The sequence below is a fragment of the Pteropus vampyrus genome, unplaced genomic scaffold (genome assembly GCF_000151845.1).
Source record: "Pteropus vampyrus isolate Shadow unplaced genomic scaffold, Pvam_2.0 Scaffold36, whole genome shotgun sequence".
NCBI lineage: Eukaryota > Metazoa > Chordata > Mammalia > Chiroptera > Pteropodidae > Pteropus > Pteropus vampyrus.
The window spans coordinates 5514507-5541326 of NW_011888817.1; the positions used below are offsets into that span (position 1 = coordinate 5514507).

At 47.1% G+C, this 26820-nt stretch overlaps 2 protein-coding genes and 1 pseudogene across 2 annotated transcripts; 1 reads left to right on the forward strand and 2 right to left on the reverse strand.

Annotated features, from left to right (window-relative positions):
• Positions 1 to 4423: 4423 nt before the first annotated feature.
• Positions 4424 to 6145, reverse strand: NR0B2 (nuclear receptor subfamily 0 group B member 2). Its single transcript, XM_011358049.1, has 2 exons — positions 5605 to 6145; positions 4424 to 4722 (listed from the first exon to the last, which is right to left on the reverse strand). Exons 1-2 carry the CDS (start codon positions 6143 to 6145, stop codon positions 4424 to 4426), a joined length of 840 nt encoding a protein of 279 aa, XP_011356351.1.
• Positions 6146 to 10788: 4643 nt separating this feature from the next.
• On the reverse strand, positions 10789 to 10904 carry LOC111738275 (annotated as a pseudogene).
• A 2031-nt stretch (positions 10905 to 12935) lies between these two features.
• NUDC (nuclear distribution C, dynein complex regulator) lies at positions 12936 to 25213 on the forward strand. Its single transcript, XM_011357681.2, has 9 exons — positions 12936 to 13140; positions 15247 to 15324; positions 21639 to 21842; positions 21918 to 21983; positions 22776 to 22892; positions 22966 to 23160; positions 24044 to 24127; positions 24224 to 24342; positions 24789 to 25213. The coding sequence occupies exons 1-9, from the start codon at positions 13060 to 13062 to the stop codon at positions 24838 to 24840; spliced, it is 996 nt and encodes a 331-aa protein (XP_011355983.1). The 5' UTR covers positions 12936 to 13059; the 3' UTR covers positions 24841 to 25213.
• The last annotated feature ends 1607 nt before the right edge of the window (positions 25214 to 26820 follow it).

Genomic DNA, 26820 nt, shown 5'->3' on the forward strand with positions numbered 1-26820 from the left:
AGGCTGAGGGAAACCGATGAGCCAATGCAGAGACAAGAACAGCGGCCACAAGGCCAGTGGGGCCCCCACCACATCTACTGACTGTTGTCCCTTACCTAGAACTGCCTTTGTCTCCAACCTATACGGCGGAAGAGAACATATATTTTCAAGACAAGGGAGCCACTAGGAACCAACAGGGGTGGTGGACGACCCCAGATGGAAAAATCAGGCTCTCATGGGCCCTTGGAAGGACTCTCCTCCACCAACTACACCAGACCACACACCTAGGGTGAACTAAGATGCTCCAGAAGGGAGAAGAACCGCAGAGGAGATTGCCTCGTGATGCCCAGCTTGTGCCCAAGTTAATCCAAAGAAGGGGAAGATAGAACCTAGGCATAGGGAAAGAGGAATTTATCTGGGGGACCACTGGGAACTCGATTTCACTGAGGTAACCCCGACTGTGGGAGGCTACAAATATTTACTTGTTTTTATAGACACCTTTTCAGGATAGGTAGAGGCCTTCCCCACCAGGAAAGAGACTGCCTTAGTAGTTACTAAGAAACTACTACAAGAAATTCTCCCTCGATTTGGTCTCCCTGGAACTTTAGGGTCGGATGACAGGCCAGCCTTCGTAGCAAAGATATCACAGCAATTGGCTAGCTACCTAAATTGGCGATGGAAACTCCACTGTGCCTACTGGCCCCAAAGTTTGGGCCAAGTAGAGCGAATGAATCAGACCCTAAAAGAGACATTAGTCAAGTTAGGATTAGAAACTGGTGGGACCTGGGTAGAACTTCTCCCCTTTGCTTTTCTCCAAGCCAGGCATACGCCATATATTAATGGATTCACCCCATTTGAAATTTTCTTTGGAAAACCCCCACCTTTAGTACCTAAAATAGAAGATGAGAAAAAAGCAGAAGTGTGTAACCTTGTCTTACTTAAGTCTTTACAGGCCCTTCAAAGTGTATAGAAGGAGATTTGGTCCTGGGTTCGTGCTGCCCACTCAGCTCCGGAGGGCGGACTTCCCCACCAGTTTCAGCCTGGGGTCTCTGTGTGGATCTGGAAGTTCACTTCCAAAGGACTAGAACCCAAATGGAAAGGACCTTTCACTGTCTACCTGATGACGCCCACTGCAGTTAAAGTAGACGGCATCCCATCATGGATTCATCACTCTCACGTGAAGGCAGCACGAGAGTGGACAGCTCAGGAAGACGGGCCCTTAAGACTAAGACTCAAGCATATATAAGTCTAACCCTCTGTTTCTTCCTTTTTTCCTCTTTAGCTCAGGCATTCGACCAGCCACAACCAAAACCAGAAGGAGCATTAATAACTTTGCTAACGATAATACACAAGGTCTTAAATAAGACCACCCCAGACATAGGACAAGATTGCTGGTTGTGCCTAAACCCAAAACTCCCTTACTATGTCAGGGTAGGAACTCCCCTAAACTTAACTGAGCTCAGCAGGCTAGAACTTCAAGTCGATTCACTAGCAGAAATAGTCCTCCAGAATAGAAGAGGTTTAAATTTATTATTCTTAGAATAAGATAGATTATATACGGCTCTAGGCGAAACCTGTTGTTTCTATGTCAATAACTCTAGAATAATTAGAAAAAGGTTACAACTAGTACAGAGAAATTTAGATGCCAGGGAAAAACAGAGACTAAAATCAAATAACTGATTTCATAAGATGTTCAATTGGTCCCCATGGCTAACAACCCTTCTATCTGCTGGACCTTTAATCCTCCTCCTCCTCTTGTTAACTTTTAGCCCAAGTTTCCTTAATTTCTTGTTTACATATATAAGGAAGAAAATTAATTCTATTAGACTTTTAGTATTACAAAATAGAGGCTATGAGCAAATTCCACATGAAGAATCAAGGATTTAATTTTCCGCTAAGGCCAGTGGGGAATGTGCTGGCTGGAAAATTACTGTTTGGCTATCACCCATGGGAACATAGGCTATCACCCATGGGAACATAACATTCTAACAATAAGCTTTCTGCTTCTGTACCTCCGCTTGCACACCCGACCTGTGGGTTGACAGGTAGTGAATAGAAGAAAAATAGACTTTGTGTTCAGACAGAATGAAGAATGGGATTTTGGGCTTAAAAACCCTGTACCTCTACATTTCAGGGCTGCTTAATTTGGGGTCTGCGTACCCCTGGCAGACCCAGCTGGCTGAATAAAGAGCGTGTTTCCTATAACTCACTGAGTTCTGGTGGTCCGTGTGTCTTTCAGGGGCTGGCGGCTACAATACAAGGTGTGATGGGGCGGCCTGTGCCAAAGTGCTGGGAAGGGGAGGGCAGGGAGACGTGCCTGGGGGCCTGAGGGCTGGGTCTGGGGGGTTTTGGGGAGCGAGGGGGTGGGGGAGATGGAGGGCTTGTTCTGGCCTCTAAAGCTCTCTGGGCTCAAACTCTTTATTTGGGAGTTTGATTAGGTCCTGTTGAGCAGGGTATGGCCTGGCTGCGAGGAGAGTGGAAAGGGGATGGATGATTGGTTAGTCGAAGCTCTGAATGCCAGGCAGGGCAGTTTGGCCTGGACCTGCAGGCTGTGAGGAGATGTGCAGATGCAGGTCTGCCTACTTGGGGGGCCATTTTTCCTTTTCCTGTGACACACAGAAGATGGAGAATGCACCCTGGTGTGAGGGTATCTCCGTGTTGTGTGTCCCACCCTTGGGCACAGGAGTATACGTGTAATCTGGCCCGGGGGGCAGGTCTCTGTGGTGTGAATGTGTTTGGGTCTTGTTGTATGCTGTCGGGTGAGAGTATCTGTATTACCATGGTGTGTGTGGGTGAATGGAGGGTCTGTTTTATGGGTCTGTGTAGATGTGTCTGAGCGTGTGTGAGAGAGCTATAGGTCTGAGTTGTGTGTGTCTTTATGGTGAGGTCTGAGCTGTGTGTTTCTGTCCCATTCTGAGTCCGAGTCATGAATAGGTGATAGAGTAAGGGACAGGGGTGCCCTTGTTGCTGGCACTGGGTTCCCATAATGGGTACATGGCCAATTCAGCTGTGGTCCCTTTCCTGGGGCCTTAGGGATAGGACTGAATGACACCTCGAATCCTTGACTGTTGTCCTTGAATGAATGACCTCTTGTTGAGCAATAATTAACTTGGCCCCAGTGAGAAGAATCCAAACTGTGGTGGTGAAGGGGGTGGGGCCTGGTCGAGGCAGGCCTTATTACTAGAGAAAGGGGAGGCCTGAAAGGGGGTCCTATGGGCATGTGTGCTGTTATCATTCCCTCCTGACCACCCGGCAGGTCAGTCACCCTGACCTGAGTGATATTCAAAATATTGAACAAACAGTGAGGAACAGAGGTTGACCAATCAGAACAGACACAAGCTGTGTGCTGAATGGAGCAGTCGTGGAGCCCATGGCTATGCCCAGCTTTGCCCTTCCAGTTGCTGGACAGTGGGAATGGATTCCAGGAGAAGCACTGGGACAGAGAGGCAGCGGAAGGGGACTCAGGGCAATGGCTGCGTGAACCACCTGCCTTGGAAGTGTTTCAGACTTTAACAGCTAGTGTGGCGGCTTGTCTTGGTCTTCAAGCAGCCACCAGGTCACCCCTGGATGTTCTCGCCCTCTCCCATTGGAAGAACAATGGACCATGCTCTTCTATCAGCTGCAGGCATGGGGGAGGTGAATGATGCCAAACTACAGAAATTCCAGTGACCTTGTCTGTTTCAATTTGGGAATGGGCTGCTATGTTTTTCTTACTGGCTACAAGGGAGTCTATAGGGGGCAGGGCTTGAGGGAGGGGTCAGTGAGGGGACAAAGAGAAACCTCTTCTCCCAAAGATAAAGGCAAAGAAGTGATGGGGTCCTGAACTAATTCTATCCCCTGGATTTAGACCTGTGCAAAATAAATCTCATCCCCAGCAATGAAATCATCATCCCACTCTGAAAATTAATCTCCCAGTTCTCTGAGGCATGGCTCCTGCACCCCTTATGGTTCCTTCCCCTTGGAATCCCTCTGTTGGGGGCAGAGTGGACCCTGGAGGTGAGATGGTTCCTTCCACATGCATAAACTACAGTGTCAGGCTTCAGGGGTGTCAAAACTTTTATTATAAAAACCAATAACTTATGTCAATTCTGTACAAAGTCAGTAGGATTTCTGCTCCAATGAGAAGTCTAAGCTTTCATCTGTATCCCAGGAGAGGACAGGAGTCTTGGCCCAATGGCTCTGGAGTCCACCAAGGGCCAGCCAGAGAGCTCGAGCACTGCGTCCAAATCAAGGAAGGCTCAGAAGAATCCAAACTGTGGTGGTGAAGGGGGTGGGGCCTGGTCGAGGCAGGCCTTATTACTCAGATGGGGTGTGGATGAGTGAGGGGCCAAGTGGTCCATCTGGCTGGGCCAGGGCCAGCTTGCACCTGGGGAGCCGAGTGCTGTCTGCACAGGCTTGCCACCTCTGGGAGTATTAGGTCATCCCTGGGGACGGATGTGCTGAATCAGCGCTGCCAGCTACTGTCCAAGCTACACTTGATCTCTGCTTGGGCTGGAGCAGGTTGGCTCAGTAAAAGCATGTCCTCAAGAAGGCCAGCGATGTCAACTTCTCCAACAATAGGGCGAAAGAAGAGGTCCTCAAGCAAGCTGGGTGGAATGGACTTGAGGGTGGAGGCTGTGAGAAGGACATGTGCTAAACGGCCTTGGCCTGCGGGGCACCAGGCCTCCAAGACCTCACACAGTGCCTGATGAGCCTCTCGCTGCAGATGCCAGATATGGGAGGTGGCATGGAGGCCTGGCAAATCTGTGGATAGAGGGTGAAGAGGGCTGGTGAGCAACCCACTCCAAGTCACCACAGGGCGAGACTGGCCCCAGACTCAGCCTTTAAGGCCCCATCACTACCTACTCCATTTACTTATTTATCCATCTATTTATGGAGAGGCCGTGTAGGGTAATGGTGAAGAGCCAAGCTGTCACTTATTAGCTGTGGGCAAGTTATCTCATCTCTGTGCCTTGGTTTTCTTATCTATAAAACGGATGTAATAATGGTACCTATTTCCTAGTCTTGTTATGAGATTTAAATGAGCTAGTATATGTAAAACCATATAATTGGGTCAAATATATGGTAAGTATAATACAAGTATTTTGCTACTATTATTATAATTCATTATGGTAATTTATGCATTCCTTCAGGACCTCTTGGTGAGGAATTTTCATCTAGATGCTCTCCAGATTACAAAGACCACTACCTCCATCTGTTGCTCTCCTGGCTGAATTTTATAGACTCCTCCCTCTTCTCCCCCACACCTCCTATTTTTATCTTTCTTTACCATGTGGTCTTTCTGAACACACAGTTTTACCTGTGATTGAGGCACATCTGCGTCTGCCCACCCTCCCCTCCCTCACTCCCACCTTCCCTGAGGGTCAGGGCAAGCTCCTAGGGCAGAGTGGCAAAGGCTAATCTCTGATGTGAACTGATCTTGAGTTCCCATCCCTGCTCTGCCCCTACCTGGCTGTGTGACCTTTAGCAAGTCACTTAGCCTCTCTGAGCCTCTTTTGTGAGATGACTGGCGATAAGGAGGACCCAAAGAGATAATGAATGTGAAACCCTTAGAAGGTGCCTTCCCTGGCTGGGCCTTGCCCCCCTCCAGCCTTGGCCCTCATCCTGGAGTGTCCGGGAGCTCACCAGGGTTGAAGAGGATGGTCCCTTTTAGGTAGGCATACTCTTTGGGGCCCAGCTCCAAGCTCCAGAAGGACTCCAGGCAGCACTGAAGCCACTGCACTGCAGCCAGCGAGGGCTGAGGTCGATCTGGCAGCTGGCCACTGCCTGCACTGCTGCTTGGCTCCTCCAGCAAGATCTTCTTGAGTATGCTGGGAACCGGGGCCTCCGCCACCTCAAAGGTCACAGTGTCCTGGGCCAACCCCATCAGGAAGAGGGGGCCCCAGCCACCCCGCAGCAGCTGCCGCTGATCCTGCTGGCGCAGCAGGCAGAAGGATGGTAGGTTCCTGAGGAAGACCACCGTCTTGGCCAGAACATCCAAGGCCTCTCGGCAGGTGCGATTCGGGGCACACAGTTGGACAGGCCGGTGCTGCCTGCACAGGCAATGACTACGGGCTTGGGGCGCAGAGGGCCCGGCCCTGAGGCTGGGGTTCAGAAGTGCGTACAGAATGGCTGGGCGGCCTGCAGCACCCTGGCATGGGCAGGTCTCCGGCTGACTGGAGCTCATGGTTAAGGATCTGATCCTCCTTCCTCCCAGCTCTCCCGCCCTCTGCTCTGCACTGTGGGTGCTATTTATATCCCCAGTGGGGAGGAGCGGGGAACAGCCGACAACCTTGACTCCAGAAGTCATGTTCATTGAAAAAAAAAAAAGAAACATACTGACCCTGGAAGGACCTGTGGGGAAGTGCCGGGGGAGGGGGCCTTGGAAGCTTCACGTGGCCCTGATATCGCTTTAGTCAATGAAGTGCTGTAGGGCATGGGGCCGCCTGTCCACTGGCCCAGCTGTCCCTTATCGGATGACTCAAGCAGACAAACAGGGTCATTAACCCAGGCTGTACCAGGGCACCAAGGCCTCAGGTGCACAATCAGCAGGTGGCCATGGCAGGTGTCCCTATTGGTGCCTGCAGGACTTTCACTAAGCTGGGAAGTCAGTCCCAAAGCTGGACTGGGTTTGAACGCAAGGCCCAACCTGGAAGTGCCTTATCGCTGGCTTGTTTGCCTAACCTTGGGGCCCACCTCCTGTTGTTCATAAGAAACAGGCTGCAGGGAAGGGAGCCAGGACCCTGGGAGGCTGGGAGGACTTTGTCCATTGTACAGTTTATGAGGCCTCTTTTTCTGGGTCCAGTTCTGGGGGCCTTGTAGAAATAAGATCCTTGAAAAGTCTCTCTCCTCAGTTTGGATTTCTAAAGCTTCTAAAAGGCCATATCTGCTGAGAACCCCTCATAGAATGAAAATGATATATGGCTGCTGTTTATTGAACAGCTACTATGTGCCGAGTACTTTCCACTCTAATATTCAGAGCTTCCCTATAAGGCAAGATTTTTACTGTTTGAGACTCAAAGAGTGTCTAAGCTCATGCCACTAAGAAGAGACAGAGCCCTGATCTGTCTGACTTCAAAGCCTTTGCTTGTTTCCCTGTACCCACTGCCCAAATTGTGCAGCCAGAGCTGTGTGGCCTGAGTTTCCCAGAGTTGGTGGCTACCTAGACCCCCACCTTGGTGCTTCCTGGTCTGCAGATGTTGCCCACTTATGATCTAGGCAGAAACGTTGCTCTGCTTTCAGCCACATGGCAACTCTGTCTGGGGCATCTGTCTCAGACAGTGGAGCATGGGGTGTGAGAGCAGTGGGACGGTCCTTGGATGTGTCCTGTCTGTGGACCTTGGCAAGCCCAACCTGGGCAACCATCACCATCCCTGGCCTCTGCTCCTGGCTCTATCACTTTCCAGTTGTGCGACCTTGGGCTGATCTCCAAATCTCTGTGGCCTGAGGAGCTTCATCTGGGACAGTAATGCCTGCCTGCAGGGCTGCTGTGGGAACAAAGTGAAGTCCTGCTTGTCAACTTCCAAGCAGTTTCTGCCATACAGTAGGAGGACTTGTCTCCCCCATTTCCTCTATCTAAGGAACTAAGCTCCAGCAGACAAACAGGCACACATCTTTCATTTGATTGTGAATTATTTTAATCCTTATGTATAAAGTTCCCTTTGCATCCTTTTTCTCACTGAATCCTCACAGAGTCCTCTCAGAGGAGACTCGAGTCAGACTGCTTGGGTTCAAATCCTGCTCCAATACTAAGGTGAGCAAGTGACCTTGGGCAAGTCACTTTGTATTTCTGTGCTTCAGTTTCCTCATCCTTAAAAGGATGGCAAGAAAAGCCAATATTGGTTTTTTGTAGATATTGGTTTATGGAAGTTTATACGATTTGGAGAGCCCTCTTTAACAATAGGGAATTAGGTATAAAAGTGAATTTTAAAGTGAAAAAATGAATCACTACCAATTACAAACTAAAATAAGCTGACAGAAAACATAAAGATCACAAACCAAGGTGAATAACAAAAATACTGATCAGTTGCCTGACAATATTTACCTACGTGTTTTAGCTGTACCCTCTTTGCTTGCCTCTTCACATGTCAATGCTATTTCTTTTGAAACCATCACAAACAGAAAGGTTGCAAGTACAGTACAGGGAGCTTTTTTTTCTTCTTTACTTTGAACTGTTTGAAAGTCATTTGCTAACCTGATAGCCCAGAACTCTCAAATACTTTAGTGTGTAATTCCTACAGACAAGGACATTCTCTTATATAACCACGATATAATCATCAAAATCAGGACATTAACATCTAATCTCAGACCCCATTCAGTTTCTCCAAATGCTCCATCGAAATTAATTACAGTTTAAGGGCTCAGTCCAGAATCTCACATTGCATTTCTTTGTCATGTCTCCTTAGTCTGTCAGTCAGGAAACTTTCCCTGTCTTTCCTTGCCTTTCAGGACCTTGACGCTTTTGAAGAGTTATTTTCTAGCAAGGCTCTCAATTTGGGTTTGTTCTAGGCTTCCTTATGATTAGATTCAAGGTATATATCTTTAGTAGCTATATCACAGAAGGGATGCTGTGTCCTTCATGAAACATCCTATTGGGCAGCACACATTTCCATTTGTCCCATGGTTTAATTTGCTCACTTGATTAAGGGATATCTGCCAGCCTTCTCCACTATAGCTACTCTTTACCCTTTGTAATGAATCAGTATTTTGTAAGGAGGCATTTTGAAACTATGTGGCTGTTCCCCTCATTCTTTGAATGTGTATGTCTATGTGTTTTGGTATGAACTCATGGTGTCCTGTTTTATTCAGTGGCTGGTAATCTGTTACTATCATTATTTATTTTGACGCTCCGATTGTCAAAGATTTGGTCAATGGGAGCCCCTTCAAGCTAGAGTCTATATCCTTTTGACATTCCGCATCATTCTTTGAATATCCTTGATTTTCTGGTATAACAAGATGTCTTTTTTTCCAGCCCCTGGAATCGATCAATACTACAAGAAACTCTGATTCAATCTTTTAGTGGAAAACGGTATTTAAAAACCATGGGCATGACAGCTGTATCTAGAAACCAAGGTCTGCTCATTGCTGTTAGGGTGTCACTGCTTCTCGGCTCTCCCAGAGCTGGGCGTGAACACACACACACACGCACACACACATACACATGTTTATAATTAATTGTATACCTATATATACATAATAAAAAACAGGAGTTCAGACTATTATCTGCAATTCTAATTCACCATAAAGGTGTTTATTCTAGTTTTCACCCTTTCTGATACTGAGAAATCTGGCTTCCATTATTCTTAACTTATTAATTTATTGGATCAAGCCCCTGTTTATAACTAATCTCCCATCTCCACCACCACCTCGTCCTATATGAGATGCCCTATTAACCCCACTTGGGCTTTGATGCCTCGTGTCAGGCTGCCCCTTCTCACTCAGGGACTCCTTCTTCACCCTGCTGGGCCTCTGTCACCCCATGCCAGGTCACTGCTCCATGGACACCCTCCTCACCATTCTGGTGCTCTGACTTTTGCTCTGGGCCACTGTGCCTCCCTCACCCTTTGGTGCATACCTCTACCTTGTTCTGTTCAACTTAATATTTTTAATACCGAAATTTTCTGAGAGAGAAAGGAAGAAGAGGAGGTAGAGCTGTCAATGATTTTTTAAAAATAAATTTCTACAATGAGAATAGAGAGATGATTTTGTCTTTTCTCTTGCATGGTTGATCAAAAAAATTTTATTCTTGATCATCAGGATACATAAACATACCCCTTCACACATAGATGTATATACTACTTGTAGTACTGCCTATAGGTTTATAGTAGGAATTTTTCTGAATTCTACTTTGTGTAATTCCTATCAAAAAAGAAAAATATTCATGGAGTGTTTATAATTGCATATGCTGCATATTCCTTATTGCAGAGAACTTCCTTTTTGAGTCGGCGTCAATATGAAATGACAACTTAGTGATGATTGATAGGATTTTGTGAATCTTTGCATCTTGTTCCACACATATCCTTGTCTCTCCTCCACCGCCCACATACTTCCGGGTATCTTGGATATCATTCATATTGGGAAGTGGGATGAGAGTGGGAGGAAACAGTCATCTTAACGAATTGTAGTTTTAAATTTCCATTTCACAAATTAAAAAAATATATATATTCCTAAGAAGATATTGCTGAGGCCTCTCCCAGTGCCTTGAATGGGCCCGTGCAAGTCCAAGGCCCTGAAGTTTGAGTTTCACTAGCTTTACAGAAAGTCTGCCTCTAATAGTGCCTTTCCTAGGTGTTCGTGAAGCTCACATGAGGTGCTTGTGAAGACACAAAATGCCTGGCACACTGCAAGTGCTCCATAAAGGAGGACAATTATAATTACTTTTGTTGCTATCATCCTCATTTTCTAGAGGAGGAAATTGAGGAGGAGGAGACTCAGATAATGGAGAGAGAGATATCCCTCTGCAGGGGTCATGATAAACTGGGTTGGAGGCTGGGTCCCAAGGTCCCCTGGGTCACACACAGTGCTCAGAAAACAGTTACCTACCGTTCAAAAAATGTAAGCCCTTTCAGCTGTGTGGCCTTGAACATATGACTTCACCTCTTTATCCCAGTTTTCTTATCTCCAAGTAGGGATAATAATAGCATTTATATCATAGGAGCACTGTAAAGGTTAAGTCAAATAATTTTTATAAAGTGTTTGGTGCAGTAGTGGGCACTTAATAAGAAGTCAGTACATTTTACCAATATTTATTGATAAGTCATTCAGTGGTATCAGTTAAAGACCATTTATTCATTCCCCAAATACTTTTTTTATTTTATTTATTATTATTTATGCCTACAGTACCTGGTCTTCCTAGGTGGTCTCCCATGCAAGTACTAACCAGGCCCGACCTTGCTTAGCTTCCGAGATCAGACATTGGGCTTGTTCATGGTGGCATGGCTGTAGACTATGGACCCTGGCTCCACTGGGGAGCAAACCCCAGAAACTTCTGCATATAAAGCAGATGTGCTAACCGCTACACTATGGAACCACGTCCATCATTCCCCAAATACTTATTGAGATTCTAAAATGTTTGAGGCTCTGAGCTAAGTGCTCAGATGAGACAGGTGCTATCTTTCATGAAGTTTATATTCCAGTGAGAGGAGACAGATGTAGAACCAAAATTTCTTAATCATATATTTCAACCATAGTAAGTAATTTCAAATGTAGTAAATAATTTTGCTTTGAAAGCAAAAATCATGGAGATGGAGACTTAATCTATATATTAGGATCAGTAAAGGTATCACAGAAGAAGTATTATTTGGGTTGAAATGAGTTGGCTGGCAAAGATCTAGGAACTAGGACAGGGCATTTGAGGAACTGAAAGCAGCTAGTGAGGAGAGAGCCTGGTGAGTGAAAGGGAGTGTGGGAAAGTGAGGCTGGAGAGGTGGGCAGGCCCTTGATGGTGTCACCCCTTGGAGGCCATGGTTAGAAGTTTGGAATTTATCCTGAATGATAAGTCAATCAATGAAGGACAAATTTTAAGCAAGGGAGTAACAAGATCTGGCTATCCTTTAGGATTGCTCTGGCTGCTGGGTGGAGGATGGAGTATAAAGAGATAAGAAAGGAGGTAAGAAGACCATTTAGAAGCTGTAGGAATAATTGTTTAAGCAAGACATGATCCTGGTTTAGACTGGGTAGTAACAGCACCTTGCTTCACACAGCAAGGTGAGAAGGGGACAGAATCAGGATATATTTTAGAGGGAGCTGACAGGAATTACTAATGGATTATATGAGACTAGGTTTTTGGCGTGTGCAAATGGATGGATGAATGGAGTTTTGAGCTTTGGCAAATTCATGCTTGAAGGGGCCATTTAACTCGATGGGAAAGGCTTTGGGAGGAATTGGTTTGTGTGTGGGAGTATCAATGTTAACCATATTAGTTTTTTTTTTTTTTTTAAATAACAGTGTCCCTTGGCTTGGCAATACGAAGGTCATTGTAACCTTCCTCAGAGTATTTTAAGACCAGAGTAAACTGAGAGACTGAAGGTAACGAAGTAGAGAAACAAATATAGCAATCTTTTCAAGTTTTGCTGTGAATGAGAACTGAAAATTGGGTGGTAGGAGGAGAAAGTGGGGTCACAGAATAGTAAAAGGGTAAGTGATATTAAAACATGTTTGTAAGTTGAAGGGAATGATCCAGAAGAAATTTGTAATACAGGAGATTTAAAAAAATAATATAGAGAAGAATCCCTGAAAAGACTAAGATGATGAAATTCACTGAAAAACCGGAGAGGCTGGCCTTACATGGCTGGGACCTGCCCCCCACATTAACAGGAGTGAAGGTCGAATACAGCACTCATTAAATAATTTGCAGGGCCCAGTACAAATTGAAAATCTTGGGTCTCTTGTTTAAAAATTAAGAATTTCAGGATTGCAACAGAAGAGCATTAAACCAAGTACAGAGCTCTTCTAAGCCCAGGGCCAGTATGACTGCACAGTTTATATATTCATGAAACCGGTCCTGGTAGTTTGTGATGATGATGGAGGTATGCCCGGTCCTGGTAGTTTGTGATGATGATGGAGGTATGCGGTCCTTTGGGCAAGTCCCTTCTTCTGGGCCTCCAATGCCTCATGGAAAGACTGGAAGCGATGATCAAGGGCACTTTCAGCTCCTCCGTTCTACAAGCTGGGAGGTCACCCTCAAGGCGGAGGAGCCAAGTTTGTTCGTCTTTAACTTCCAACCCCTCCAGATTTTAGTTCAGGGATTTCTGGAAGGCTCCAAAGCGTTTGGTGACCATAGCAACTCACGCCAAACTCCAGGGCCCTCCGCTCCGCCCTCCGCTCCTTCCTCCGCTTCACGAACGCGCTCGTCAATTGGCTCAGCAAGTTGACCAATGGTCGGCGAAGCGGGCTGTTTGTCGCGTGCTCAATGGTCGTGAGCCGGGAGGGAGGCGGGAGGAGAGGGCGAGCAGGCGGGCCTGGGTGGCCGGGTGCGTGCGTATTTCCGGCTCCGCTGCAGAAGGCGGAGGGCTGGGGCCGTTGGGCTGCACAGGACGTGAAGGAGCAGGGAGGTCGCGGCTGCGGCGGTCGGATCTCGGAGCGTGACTAGCGGCCGGCACGATGGGCGGAGAGCAGGAGGAGGAGCGGTTCGACGGCATGTTGCTGGCCATGGCGCAGCAGCACGAGGGCGGCGTGCAGGAGGTAACGGCCCGCGCGGCGTCGGCCCGGCCTGGGCCAGTGGCGCCCGCCCACCCGGATGGGCCCTAGCCAGGCTTCCTCCTCTTTTCTTTGCCTTCAGGGCCGAAATCTACTCCTGGGCCTCACAGGCTTCTGGGATCCCCCCACATTCTCACCGCGCCCCAGCTTCCGGTCTGGCCTCCCAGCCGCGCGTCTTGCCTCTGTATCAGTCCCGGTCCGGTGCGGCTCAGTAGTTTCTATCTTAGCATCTCCGGCGTCCCTGGACCTGTCTCCGAAAAACTTCTAGAGCCGTGGGGTCACCGCCCCCTCTTAGTCTCACACATTCTTCCGACCTGGTTTCCTCTCTGATGGCTGCCCCCAAAGAGCATCCCTTAGGACAAACCATCCCAGACATTGGGATTTTCATCTACCGACTTGGAGCGAGCCGAGGAATGTGTGGGGTGGTGGGGGGCGGGGTGTTAGCACGTGGTCTTTTTAGGCTTTGAATTGGTGAATAGGCCTGGGTTCACAGTTGGTTTTCACCAACTACCAACTTGGGATATTTCCACCTCTCCAAGCTTTAGTTTCTTTGTCTCTGAGACAGAGTTGCGAATCCCTATTTCCTGAATCTTTGTAGGAGACTACTGTTCTTGAAATGAAGGACAATAACTACTCTGTAATCAGGTTTGTTCATTCAGCAAGTATTCATTGAGTGATTGATGTGTGTCAGACACTCACTGGACCAGGTCCTGGGGGTACAAATGTGAGCAGAAACTTGTCCTTGTCCTGATGGAGCTTACAAAGAGCTTTTCAAAAGCATAATTCATGCTTATGACTACACACAGTAACAGTGAATGAATGATAAGGACCAAGTAGTATTGATTCTGGAGCTGGTTTTTTGGACCAGAGCATGGAAAGTTAGAGGTAGAAAAGCCTATTAAGATCAGTCCAGAACTCTCATTCTGTAAAGAAACCAAGGGAACTTGCTTAAGATCATCCAAAAGGTTCCTGATCTAAATGGAACCAGACTGCTTAGGTCAGTGTGCTTTCCAGTCCATTACTGATTCTGTGTCTCACTGGGACAAGTTTTCATTGAACTTTCTGTTCCCATTCTTTACCCAGGTGCTAATGGTGACCAAGGACTCCTAAACCTTTTGAGGTGGGAAGAGAGTTACCAATTTGCAAGGGTGAAAAGGTTCTCTACCTCCTCTCCCCTAAATTGTTGATGTAAACTGAATTTGGGAATGAGTTCGTTTTTGAGTGAATTAAAGGTGTCTAGAAGCAGGAATCGAAACTGTTAAGATAAGTTCTAGCATCAGATTTAGAACCATTCATTTGGGTAATTAAAAGGACTTGTATGAAAAAACCTAGGTTTTTCATTCAGCAAAAGTTTTACTGAGCTCGTACCAGATCTGGTGCTAGGCATTGGGGATGTAGACAATAAGCCATGGATCATGGTGCCTACTTGAGAGGAAGTCACTCTATGACAGGAGGTCTCTTGCTCTGGGCCAGACAGTGCTAAACCATCATCTCATTTGATCTTCACAAGGTCCCTAGAAATAGGTCCTGCTGCTGTTTCTGTTTTACAAAGTTAAGAAACTTCCCCAAGATCACAGAGTTAATGCAAATTAGTCTGATACTCAAATGCATTCTCTTGACCACTTGGCTAGACTGGTGTCCCAACCAAAGTTATTTGGTCTTAACCTTTTTTGAAGAGCATTCATTTGCTCCCCCTCTTCTGTCTCTGCCCTGGTAACTAAGCCAGTGCCACTGTGGATGGGCTTTTTCTATCTGGAGAGGAAAGCTGGGCCCAGGCTTTTCAAGCCCTGGATGCAGAGGGGTTCTCCATATCCTTAGGCTGCTTGTAGGACCACAGGAAATGTGAAACACATACACCTACGAGAAATGAGAAACCTGCCTTTTTAGGTGATATAGATAAGGCTAAATTAGGCTTCCTGGCAGAAGTGACTATGGTTGGGCCTGTTTGGAAGGATGTCTCCTCAGCTGAGAGGCTTAGGGGTAAAACAGTCAAGTTCTAAGTTCATCTTACACCAAGGACGTAGACTTCTGTGTAGTTGAGGTGCTCCCAATATGGCATCTCCCCAGCTTTAGTCTTCTTCTGTCTTTCAGCTTGTGAACACTTTCTTCAGCTTCCTTCGACGCAAAACAGACTTTTTCATTGGAGGAGAAGAGGGGATGGCCGAGAAGGTGAGTGTTGAGAGGTACTATTTCTTTGGCAGCTCTGTTTAGAAGAAAAGCTCACCTGGCCTTCCTTTGACATAATGACTTCAGTAGAAGCAAAATACCAAGGGCGAAGAGTTGAGGAAGGGAAGCGAGCTGTCATTTATTGAAGCCCCTCTTCCTGCGAGGTACTTTATCTACCCTGTTTCCTGTGATCCTTTAGCAGTTGTAGAGGGGCAGGTGTTACTGTTCCCCATTTTAAAAATGAGAAAATTGGCTCAGGGGTGTTTGCCACTTTGTCCAAAGTCTTGAGCCAGGGTTAGAACCACAGTCTGTTGTAAGACTGCCTTCTGCCCTGGACACTATGCTTCCTGGTTTCTTTCCTGCCGAGAATGTTTTTCTAATCACCTAGCTAGGAGATGAGAGTGGCAAATATTAGCAGTTGAGCTTAAACAGAAACATAGGAAAACTCAAAGCCAACCAATCCCAGTTTTCACAGATGTGACCCATAGTTCAAAGATTTGGGAATTGCATTTTGTGGTACAGGTTCTGAGACTTTGAACTTCTTCTGATTCTTTAGGTTGGAATTACGTTTTTGAAGATTGGTAAATCATGAAGCTGTCACCTCCCTGAACTATGATTTTTACAACCTTCATATTTGTTTTCATTTAAACTTAAGAGACATAGTTATAGGAAGGAGACATTTTGCAAAGCACTTTCTGTGGCTTCGGGGTTCTCATAAGCTAGAACGCTCTATAATGTGTCTTGACATCTTGGGGTTACTCTGTCATAGACACATCAGCCTAGGAGTAGGAGTCCCAGATTCTTGGTCTAACTGTGTGGCCTGTTTGATTTCCCACCAATTCTCTGGTCTTTTCAATCTTCACATCTGTAATATGGAAGAAGGTGGACTGGAACCTGTAGGACCCCTTCTGGATTAAATATTCTTTTGTATTAGCACTAGCACCTCCTATTTTTTCTGTGGGCTGGACAGACTACCTTATAATACCAGTAGTCATTCATCAGTTTAGTGAGTATATATTGAACACCTAACACCTTACCTCTGTTAGATTCTCTGCCATACTCTTCAGAGTTACGGAGGTGAACACAAACATGGTTTTTGTTTACATGGGTCTCACAGTGTAGCCCCCCCACCTGGCAAAAAAAAAAGAAGTGTTGGATGTTAGAGCAGAAGCCTAAGAAGCATAAAATGGGTATTAACCTAGGTTAGGGGCTCAAGGAAGACTTCATGAGGGAATGATGCATGAGGTATGAAAGATGAGTAAGAGGTAGCTGGAAGAAGAGAGAGGGATGAATAATACAAATAAGCCTCAAAAGTATCAGGGGGTGACGATAGCTGCCACATACTGGCTGTCTACAGGTTTCCTTTCCGACCTTGTGTTTTTTGCCTCTTTGTCCGTTTAGGGTCAGCTTTTTCCCAGGAGGTTGCTCAGACTCTCAGACAGATAGAAACCTGTCTGGCCTTCTCACCTGGTCTCCAGCTGTAACAGTAATTCTTTTGTGTTGAGCACCTACTATGTGCAGGTCCACTAGATATGTCATTTCCAGGTGCAGTGTGGTTAAGAGCGAGGGCTCTGGAGTCCAGCAGACCTGAGTTTGATTCTTGGTCTCTCCACTTGACAACTGTTTGGCATTTGGTGAATCACTATATCAGAGCCTCATTTTTCTTACCTGTAAGTGGGGGTAATCTTACCTCACAGGACTGTTGTGAGGTTAAAAAGGTAGTATAGATGAAATGTCTGGCATATGAGAATATGAATTCACAACCCCTTTTCTGTATCTCTTGGGGCCAAATGTGTTTTGGGATTTAGAATTCTTGGGATTTTAAGAGGCAGCACAGTGCATATACTGTACATTACATATGATACCCCAATCCAGGGGGCAGGATCAGCATCCTATAATCAAGCACATTAAAAGTTGCAGAGAAATGTATATCAATATTCATACCAAGTGGGAGATATGAAGACTGTTAATACCTTCATGCCACAAACCTATAAAAAGTACATAAACACTTTTAGTTTTTATAGTTTTGGGGTCTATGAATTATGGATAAGATTGTGGATTTGAGTAACGCCATAATGGTCAAATAAGTATAGTATGGACATAGGAAGAGAAATGGACCAGTGAAGCAGAAAAGAGAACCCAGAAAAAGTCTAGCATATATGCATATGTGAGGATCTAATATGTGTTTAATACGATAATTCAGTTCAGTAGGCAAAGGATGATTTACTAAGTTATGTTGCTACAAGTGGCCATTTATAAAATAACTGTGCCATTTGTTTTACTTATATATAATAATAAATTGCAGATCAAGAAGAGTCTTGTAAGGAAAGCTAGGAAACTGTATAATCTTGTGTGGGGAGGCCTTGCAAGATTAGAAACCTGGAAGCTATAAAAGGAAAGGCAGCTGTTTGCCTCTTCAAACATTGAAAATTTGTGTATGGAAAAAGAGGTTGACATTTAAAGTCAATTGAAAAACAATAGATTGGGGAAAACGTGCAGTGCAGAGGACAGAAGATTTAATGGCTGATTTAGTATGCATGAACTCTTATAAATTGACAAGAAAAGGGTAAACAAAAAATGGGCAGTTCCAAGAAGAGGAAACCCAAAGAGCATATGAAAAGTTGCTCACGTTCACTAGTAGTCACAGAAATGTAAGTTAAACAGTGAGATGCCCTTTTCTTCCTATCAGCAAAAGTGTGTTTTTTTTTGTTTTTTTTTTTTAATTGCTTACAAGGATGAGGAAAAAAAGATACTCTTCGGACATTGCTGGTAATAATGAATTATTATAGTTCTTTAAGAACTTTTTATTATAAAAGATGCCCAGCATCACTAATTACCAGAGAAATGCAAAACAAAACCATGAGATACCACCTCACACTCATTAGAATGGCTTCTATCAAAAACAAAACAAAATAACAAGTGTTGGTGAGGATGTAGAGAAATGGAACCTTATACACTGTAGGTGGGACTGTAAAGTGGTGTGGCCACTGTGGAAAACAGTATGGCGCTTCCTCAAAAAATTAAAAATAGAATTACCACATGATCCAGCAATCCCACTTCAGGGTTTTTGTTTTGTTTTGTTTTGTTTTTTAATTTATTTTTTATGGTGACATTGGTTAATGAAATCCAATAAGTTCCAGCTGCGCACTTTAACAGTAAGGCCTATACATATTTACACTGTGTGTTCACCTCCCATAGTTAGATTTCTTTCTGTCACCACACATTTGACCTGCTTTACCCTGTCTACCTCCCCCTTCTCCCCTACCCTCTGGTAACCATTCGTCTATGGTCCATGTCCATGAGTCTATGCTTCTTTGTCCTGTTCATTTGTTGCTTTTAAGTTTATATCCCACATATAAGTGATATCATGTGATTTTCAACTTTTTCTGTTTGGCTTATTTTGTGTAGCATGATTATCTCAAGGTCCATCCATGTTGTCACAAAATGGTAGTATTTCATCTCTTATGATTGAGTGATATTCCGTTATATATATGTACCACAGCTTCTTTAGCCAATCACCTATCATAGGACACTTCAGTTGCTTCCATGTCCTGGCCACTGAATAATGCTGCTGTGAACATTGGTGTGCAAATATCTTTTTGGATATGAGTTTTCAAGTATTTGGGGTAAATACCCAGCAGAGGGATTGATGGATCATATGGTAGATCAATTCTTAGTTTTTTGAGGAACCTCCATAATACTGTTTTCCATAGTGGCTGTACCAATATGCAGTCCCACCAGCAGTGGAAAGCAGGGTTTTGAAGAGAATTTTATGCACCCATGTTTATAGCAGCACTATTCACAATAGCCAGCAGGTGGAAGCAACCCAAGCAACCATTGATGGATGAACAGATATACAAAATGTTGTATATACATATAATAGAATATTATTCAGCCTTTCAAAGGACACACACAAAAGAACATATATGATTACAGTTATATGAAGTTCTAGAACAGGATCATGTCATTTTCCTCAGTTGTGTTGGGAGTTGTCCCATCTCTGCACAGCGCCCCGCCCCCACTTCCCTCTGCCTGCCACCTACAGGTTTAGGACCTCACACATTGGGATTAGACTTAAGTATCTTTCAGTGTCTTCCCTGGCTAGGCTCGTAGGAACCACTCTTTACTCTCTTGTTACCCAGCCTAGGTCAGGAGAAGCCTGTGTTCAGGTATGCCCACTGGGCAACCTGGGGCCCTTCATCCAGAACTGGCTCAGCCTTCCTCACCCTTTGCCCATTCTGCTGGGCTGTGGTTCCCAAAGATGTGTTCAGCAACAGAAACTTGACTCTTAACAGCCTGCCAGTTGGCACCTCTGAGTAGGCTACACACTCCCAGGGGTCTCTGCTTGGGTCTGGGCCTGGGTAAAGTTGGTGGGAGGAGATAGGGATGAGGGGTCAGAGGCTGCTGTGATTGGCCTTGACTCTGTCCTGTGTTCAGCTCTGCCCTCTCCTAACCTCCAGTAGCTAGGAAGGAACAGGATGAATGGGATGTAACATGATTCATTGGAGTCGGGAGAGGGGAGGTCCTGCTCCCGCCTCCCCTTGGCTGCTGCTTAGCAAATGGCTTCAGTTCAAGGTCTCCCCGATTAGGGACTTGGGACCAAGGCCCTATGGTGGAACAGCCTCTGCTGGCGAAATTATCTCATGACTGATTCTGTTGACAGTAGAATGGCCTTCAGGTGGCTCGTTTTTCTCTCACACACCCCATTTTGTTAACCTAGCTGGTTTGGAGGAGTGCTTTTCATGCCCTTTAACCTTGTGGAGTACATAGCTACTTCAGTGTGGCATGGGGTTGGGGATTTGGGCGATAGCAGGAGAAATTGGTATCATATGAATGAGAAGTCACCAGGCATTTGGCGGAACCCTTGGTCTGGGAGCCAGTGGGTAAACCTGAGCCCCACATGGGTCCCTCAGCTCTTATAGACCCCTTCCTTCCTCCAACTTGGGCTCAGAGATGCTTGAAAGATGGTTTATTGACACTGATCACATGGTGGTTGCCTTGCAGGGCCTCCAGGTGTGTGGGTCAACACAATTGGATTTTCTAAATTTAGTATGTTCTTGGGCTTGCTGAGGATGAAGAGGTGAAACTCCTGGAGGATGAGTAGAAGTTTGTCAAGTGACCTGGGAGTAGGGTCAAAAACATTATAGGCAAAGAACAGCTCATGCAAGACTGCTTTTAGAAATAATAGAGGCACAGAGAGATGACCTCAGGGTCACATAGGTAGAAGAGTAGACCAGGAACTCAAATCTAGGTGTGACTGTCCAGTGTGCGTGAGAATTAGCCAGGAGGGCTTGTTAAAGATAGAAATTGCTGGGTCACCTCCCCAGAATTTCTGCTTCAGCAGGTCTGGTGTCGGGCCTGAGATTTAGCATTTCTAAGAAATTCTGGGTGATACAGATGGGGAACCCACACTTTGGTATAACAGGTGGAGCCATCACTCCCATCATATTTTTATAGCAGAGAAAGTATTCCCCAGCCCCAACAGCTGACAGCCCAAGTCAAGGGTGTTGGGAAGCCAATACTTTATATGTGGCCATGATGTGGCAAGGACTGTGCCAGGCTCTAAGCGAGTGTCTGTCATATTTGATCCTCATGATAGGTGAGGAAACAGGTTTAGAAAATGTCAAAGTTCACTTGTCCAAGGCCACACAGCTAGATGCTGACAGGTGGCCATAGTATTGGGGTAGCTCTTGGGCAGCAAGAAGGCCAGCTAGCAGGATGTGGGTTGGAAACATCCTGGGAAGGTGTAGAGGGAGAGAAAGGATTTGAAATCGATAACTTGAAGGCAGAGGAGAGGAAGAGGCTCCTCTTCCCTAAAGAAAGCTCTCTCCGGCTTCCTGCTAATGTGGCAGCTGTGGGTGTGGTGCTGAGTGCTGCACAGCTGGGCTGTGGGCCTGAGAGCTCGGGAAAGGCTTCACAGAGGGGCTGAGGCTGGAGTTCCAATGGCTTCACACTCTAGTGAGGAACTTTCAGAGCACTTACCATCGGTCTGCACAACAACTCTATGAGGTGGGGATTCATTCTCACTGATGAGGAATTTGAAACTTTTACAGGTTAAGTAATTTGTCAGAAATACAATAGCTAGTGTACAACGAAGCCTGGATTAGAACTCAGGTTGTCTAACTTCAGTGTCCATACTCTTAGTCACTAGACTGTTTTTTAAAAAGTTTATTAAGCCAGACACTTTGCAGGTATTCTCCTTACAACTCTTTGAGATAATGTGTATAAGCCTCATTTCGTAAATGAGGAAACAGGGGTTGCCTTTGGGACACTGTCCCCGTAACTTGATACCTCATCGCCTTCACTTCCTTCCCCAGCTCATCACACAGACCTTCAACCACCACAACCAGCTGGCACAGAAGGCCCGGCGAGAGAAGAGAGCTCGGCAGGAGACTGAGCGGCGGGAGAAGGCGGAGCGGGCAGCCAGGCTGGCTATGGAGGCCAAGTCCGAGAGCTCTGGGCCCCAGATCAAGGAGCTGACTGATGAGGAGGCAGAGAGGCTGCAGCTGGAGATTGACCAGGTAAGAGTGGGCTTCTCTCCCCTGCCTCCTGATCCCCATTGGCACTCTTGCTAACTGCTTTGCCCTTTGCCACAGAAAAAGGATGCAGAGAATCATGAGGCCCAGCTTAAGAACGGCAGCCTTGGCTCACCAGGGAAGCAGGTGAGGTGGACTGGTGGTGCTCGGGACTAGCCAGGGGCTTGGGAACTTCCGGGGACTCTCCAGCTTTTCCCTGTCTCCGGAATGCCTCCCCTACTCCCTTTCGCTGAGCTTCGGGATCCTCGCCATACTTCAAGATCTCCTTCAGAGACATTGGACCAAAGGGTCCGTGTTAAAAAACCAAAACCCACTGGCCTTAACCCTTGGCAGAAAAACTCAAGAGCCAGAGAGGGCAGTGCCTGTATAGGTACCATTCAGGTGGGCTAGGGTCTGTGGGCCTAGCCTGGCCCTTCATGGTGGGTCACTCTGACACATCTGGGGCTCCTTGCACTAACTTGAGTCCAGGTTCCCGAACAGTTGTTGGGCATTCATTTGGCTTTCCAGAGGTTCTGGTCTGAGACTAAGGATCTCAATCTTACAGATACAGAAAAAGGATATTGATCATTTAGCAGCTTGGCTGTATTTTAGAACAACCCTGCTCATGGCCACTTGGTGACCTTTTGTTCTTCTGTGCTGGGCTTTCTTCCCAAGTCCCTTGGCTTGACACCCAGCTCGGTCCCATGGGTCCATCTCTTACTGTCACTGTCCCCTAGCTGTGGTTATTAACAGTCTGAGCTTCTCTCAGGCAGAGATGAGAACCAGGTTTTACCTCTGGCTTCCAGTGGGCCATGAGTGGGCAGGGACCAGGTCTGTTTTAGATGGTGGCTACACGTCTAGTGCCAGCCTTGAGCCTGGCCCAGCGGGGTGCAGTCTGTGTCTGTCAGGTAAGTAGCTGAACACACTGACTGTGAGCAGGAAGCTGAGGAGGACGAGGAGGAGGACGAGAAGGACAAAGGGAAACTGAAGCCTAACCTTGGCAATGGGGCAGACCTGTCTAATTACCGCTGGACCCAGACCCTGTCGGAGCTGGACGTGAGTGGCAGGGCTGGGGCAGAGGTGAGGGAGCCAGCCTGGGGCCCCTCCTGACCACTCCTACCCCATGCAGCTGGCAGTACCCTTCTGCGTGAACTTCCGGCTGAAGGGGAAGGATGTGGTGGTGGACATCCAGCGGCGGCACCTCCGGGTAGGGCTCAAGGGGCAGCCGGCGATCATTGACGGGGAGCTGTACAACGAGGTGAAGGTGGAAGAGAGCTCATGGCTCATTGAGGATGGCAAGGTGGTGACGGTGCATCTGGAGAAGGTACAAGAGGCCCAGCCTCCTGGTCTGCATCTTGATGGAGGAAGAGGGGAGGGCATCTGCTCATTCACTCAGGGACCATGCTCGAGATCTGGTGGACATAATATTATTTAATCTAACCACAAGACTTTTTTAAAGTAGGCTTTCCCATTTTAGAGTTAGAAAATGGGCAGCTCAGAGATTTCCCTAGGCTCTTACCTCTAGAAAGAGGTGGACTTAGGATCGAAATAGTCTGGCGCCAAAGCCTTACCTTTCCAATAGGTTCATGTGTGCATTCAATTCAACAAATACTCGAACAACTACTATGTTCCAGGGACTGTTCTATTTGCTGGAGAGAGAACAATAACAAAACATAGAAAACTGCCTTCAGGAAGCCTGTGTTCTCACCCTCACTCCCTGAAAAAGAGATGGGACACAGATCCTAGTAAATAAAGATAGCGTCTAAAGTCCCAAGGGTCCAAGGAGAGCTTCCCGTGGCATACAAGGCCTGTCTTGACTGGCTGTGGCTGCATTTCACCCCCACCGTGCCTTGGAACTTGCTTTTCCTCTCAATCGAATGTCCTTCCATGCTTTTTTTAATCTGGTATACTGCTTGTCCCACCCTGTCTCTCCCTCCACCCCAGATAAGTATCTCCCTCTGTACTTTATTTTTTCAGTTATCATGCTGCTTTGTAACTATGTCTGGATCTGTTTCCCCAGCTGCTGGGGAGGGCAGAGGTCTTGCTCCTCTGTACTCCAGGTCCCAGTATAGGTCTACTTGGGTCCAGGTGCAGATGTGCAGATGTGAATGATAGAGAGTTTGGTTCTGGATAAGTTGGTAGGTGGTTCCTGGGGCATAGAGTAAGCTACTTCTCATCCCCAGTGGTCCTCTTCCTTTTCCTCACAGATCAACAAGATGGAGTGGTGGAGCCGCTTGGTGTCTAGTGACCCTGAGATTAATACCAAGAAGATCAACCCGGAGAACTCCAAGGTGTGAGCCCTGGCTGGTTGGGGGAGCTTCAGCTGGGAGATGAGAGGCTTTGGTGGCCCCAGAGTTTCACCTATCCCTGTCACTGCCTGCCCCCAGCTGTCAGACCTGGACAGTGAGACGCGCAGCATGGTGGAAAAGATGATGTATGATCAGAGACAGAAGTCCATGGGGCTGCCCACTTCAGACGAGCAGAAAAAACAGGAAATTCTGAAAAAGTGAGCAATTCAGAGATGGGAGTTTGGAGATGGTGGATGTTGGGGAACTTGGACCTGGGTGACAGCTGCAAGTGGGTCACTGGGCAGTACACAGGCTGGCCTGCCCCTTCCAGAATGAGCCAGCCAAGTGTATGACTTCATAGCCTTAGGTTGTCTAACCTAATCACTCGGCTGAGGTTGTCTTGAGGGCAGGGCCACCTGAGGATAAGGGAGGTTATAGGTGATCATTGCCTCTTACAGGAGAACATTGCCAATATAGGCACCTCAGCTTACTGCCTTAGGGGTTCAAATGGGCCTCAGAGACGCTGGGACCCCACCCCCTATCTGGCCTGGTTCCATGTTGCTCAGGGTTCTAATGGGTGAGGTTAGATCTCATGTGGGAGGCTGGAAGGGACCAACTTTGGGGGAGATGGATACCCTGTTTCATTCCTATTTTCCTTTCCCAGGTTCATGGATCAGCATCCAGAGATGGATTTTTCCAAGGCCAAATTCAACTAGTCCATTTGCCTCCTGAACTCTTGGGGCGAGCCCCCAGCTTTCCGCCTTTCTTTCTCACCCTTCCCTGGGACCTGAGGGCCTCAGAGCTGAGGCAGGCATGGGACAGGCCTAGGCACACAGGTCCCAGGGCATCATGGGAGAAGGACTGGGGCCTTGGGGGGTCTTGTCCTCCTCAGTTGGCCAATTGTTACACATTAAAGCTCTACCCAATTCCTCCTGTGTCCTCTCTTCCCTCTAGCCTATCCTTGGGGGACGGGCCTCATGGCTAATGCAGGGAGCTGGGGGCTTGGCTTCTAGGCAGTTCTGCCATGGGACCTAGGACAAGTCCTTGCCCCGGGGCTCAGTTTGTCATTAAAGGGAAAGATTAAAACAAGGCTTAGTTTGTGTATGTTTCTGAGCAGAGGTGAGTTTTTCTGGTTACAGGGACCACAACATATATCATTCTCAAAGGGGCCTGTGACTCAGCCGAGTTTAAGACCAGCTGGACTTGATTCCGTTTTCATCTCAAAGACAACTTCCTTGTCCTGCCTTGGATCAAGTGTTTCTGGAACTACACACTGTCGTTTCCCAGGGGCAGAGAGCAGCAAGGGCTGGGAGTGCCGGCCACCCTGGGCTCAGGTCTGCTGTGTGTGTGATAACAAGGACCACTGCAGAGTTCAGGGCTTCCTCAGAGTTAGCTAAGGCAGTGCCAGGGCGGGAGAGGTGCTGCCTCTACCCAGATCCAGTCCTGAGTTGACCCTGCCCAACTTTGGCCAGAGAGTGGAGGTCACTGAGTGCAGGGACCACAGAGGTTATGGTTAAAGCGAGAATGTCTGGGTTGACTTGCGCAGAGTGTTTTGCTCTGTGGTCGGAGGGCGACCCCTGAATTTCTGAAACAGCACATCCTTCTGACATTCCAGAATAGCTTGTTAAAGACTTAGAGAGGCTGTGCAGTACCCACCTTTGTTTCCCAGAGTTGATAAACCATATTTTCCAGGAATGCCAGTAGTGGTTCCCAAGACTAAGTTTGGAAACTGGTGCGTTAGGGCTGATACTAGGGTGGAGGGACGATGGCATTGCTCTCCTGCTCTGTTCCATGATAGTCCCAGGCCCCAGTGCCTTGCTGTCATTTTCAGTCTTGGAGTGGGCTTGACCTGGATGAGACAGCAGAGCTTAAGGAAAGGGGCCAATTTTATAACTGGTACTGGGCTCTGGTCGTAGTCCCAAGGGACCATCCTGTGTATCCAACAGGAAATTGGACAGACAAGTAGTATGTCTCATGGTCACTTTCCAAAGAGTGCATGTGAAGACGACAAAAGGGCTGTAGGGGCTGCGGGTGAGGTAGGGGCAGAGGGGGTCCTGGACACCTCGCTTGTTCATCAGCTGGGCTGGTGGTAGCCTCACTGCTGAAGGACACTGTGAGTAGCTAAGTCGGATCCTTCTGAATCCAGCTAGTTTCCAATGTCCAAACAAGGGGACCCTGCTTCTGCCGCAAGCAACTCAGCTGGCCAAGGCCAATTTCCAGGTCCAGATTCAGTTAACCAGCTATGTTACCCACTAATTTCCTTTACGCCTCTGAAAGAATGACCCTACTCCAGGGTTGTTGGGAAAGCCAAGAAGGTAACAACCACGGTGCTGTCAGCACCAGGGAGAGGTGGAGGGAGAGCAGCAGGTCTGGGGTTGTGCCAAGGCTAACAAATTTTCTGGGATTAGGGGAAACTGCAGAGATGGCCAGAGGCAGGCCAACCTGCAAACAGTGAGACTGGGCTGACAAGCCAGCCTAGAACTTTGCACAACCACAGAAACCATGTGTGAGGCCTTTCTCAGGCACAGACACTGCTGGGCTCTCTCCTGGAACTCACAGTGACCCTGAGGGGGTGTTACTACTCCCATTTTAGCCTCCTACTTCAACCCCACAACATTGTCAGGTTGGATGCTCTATCCTGCTTCTTGTTCTAGACAGCAGTCAGGCAAATGAGACGGAAAGGACAGTGTCACAGC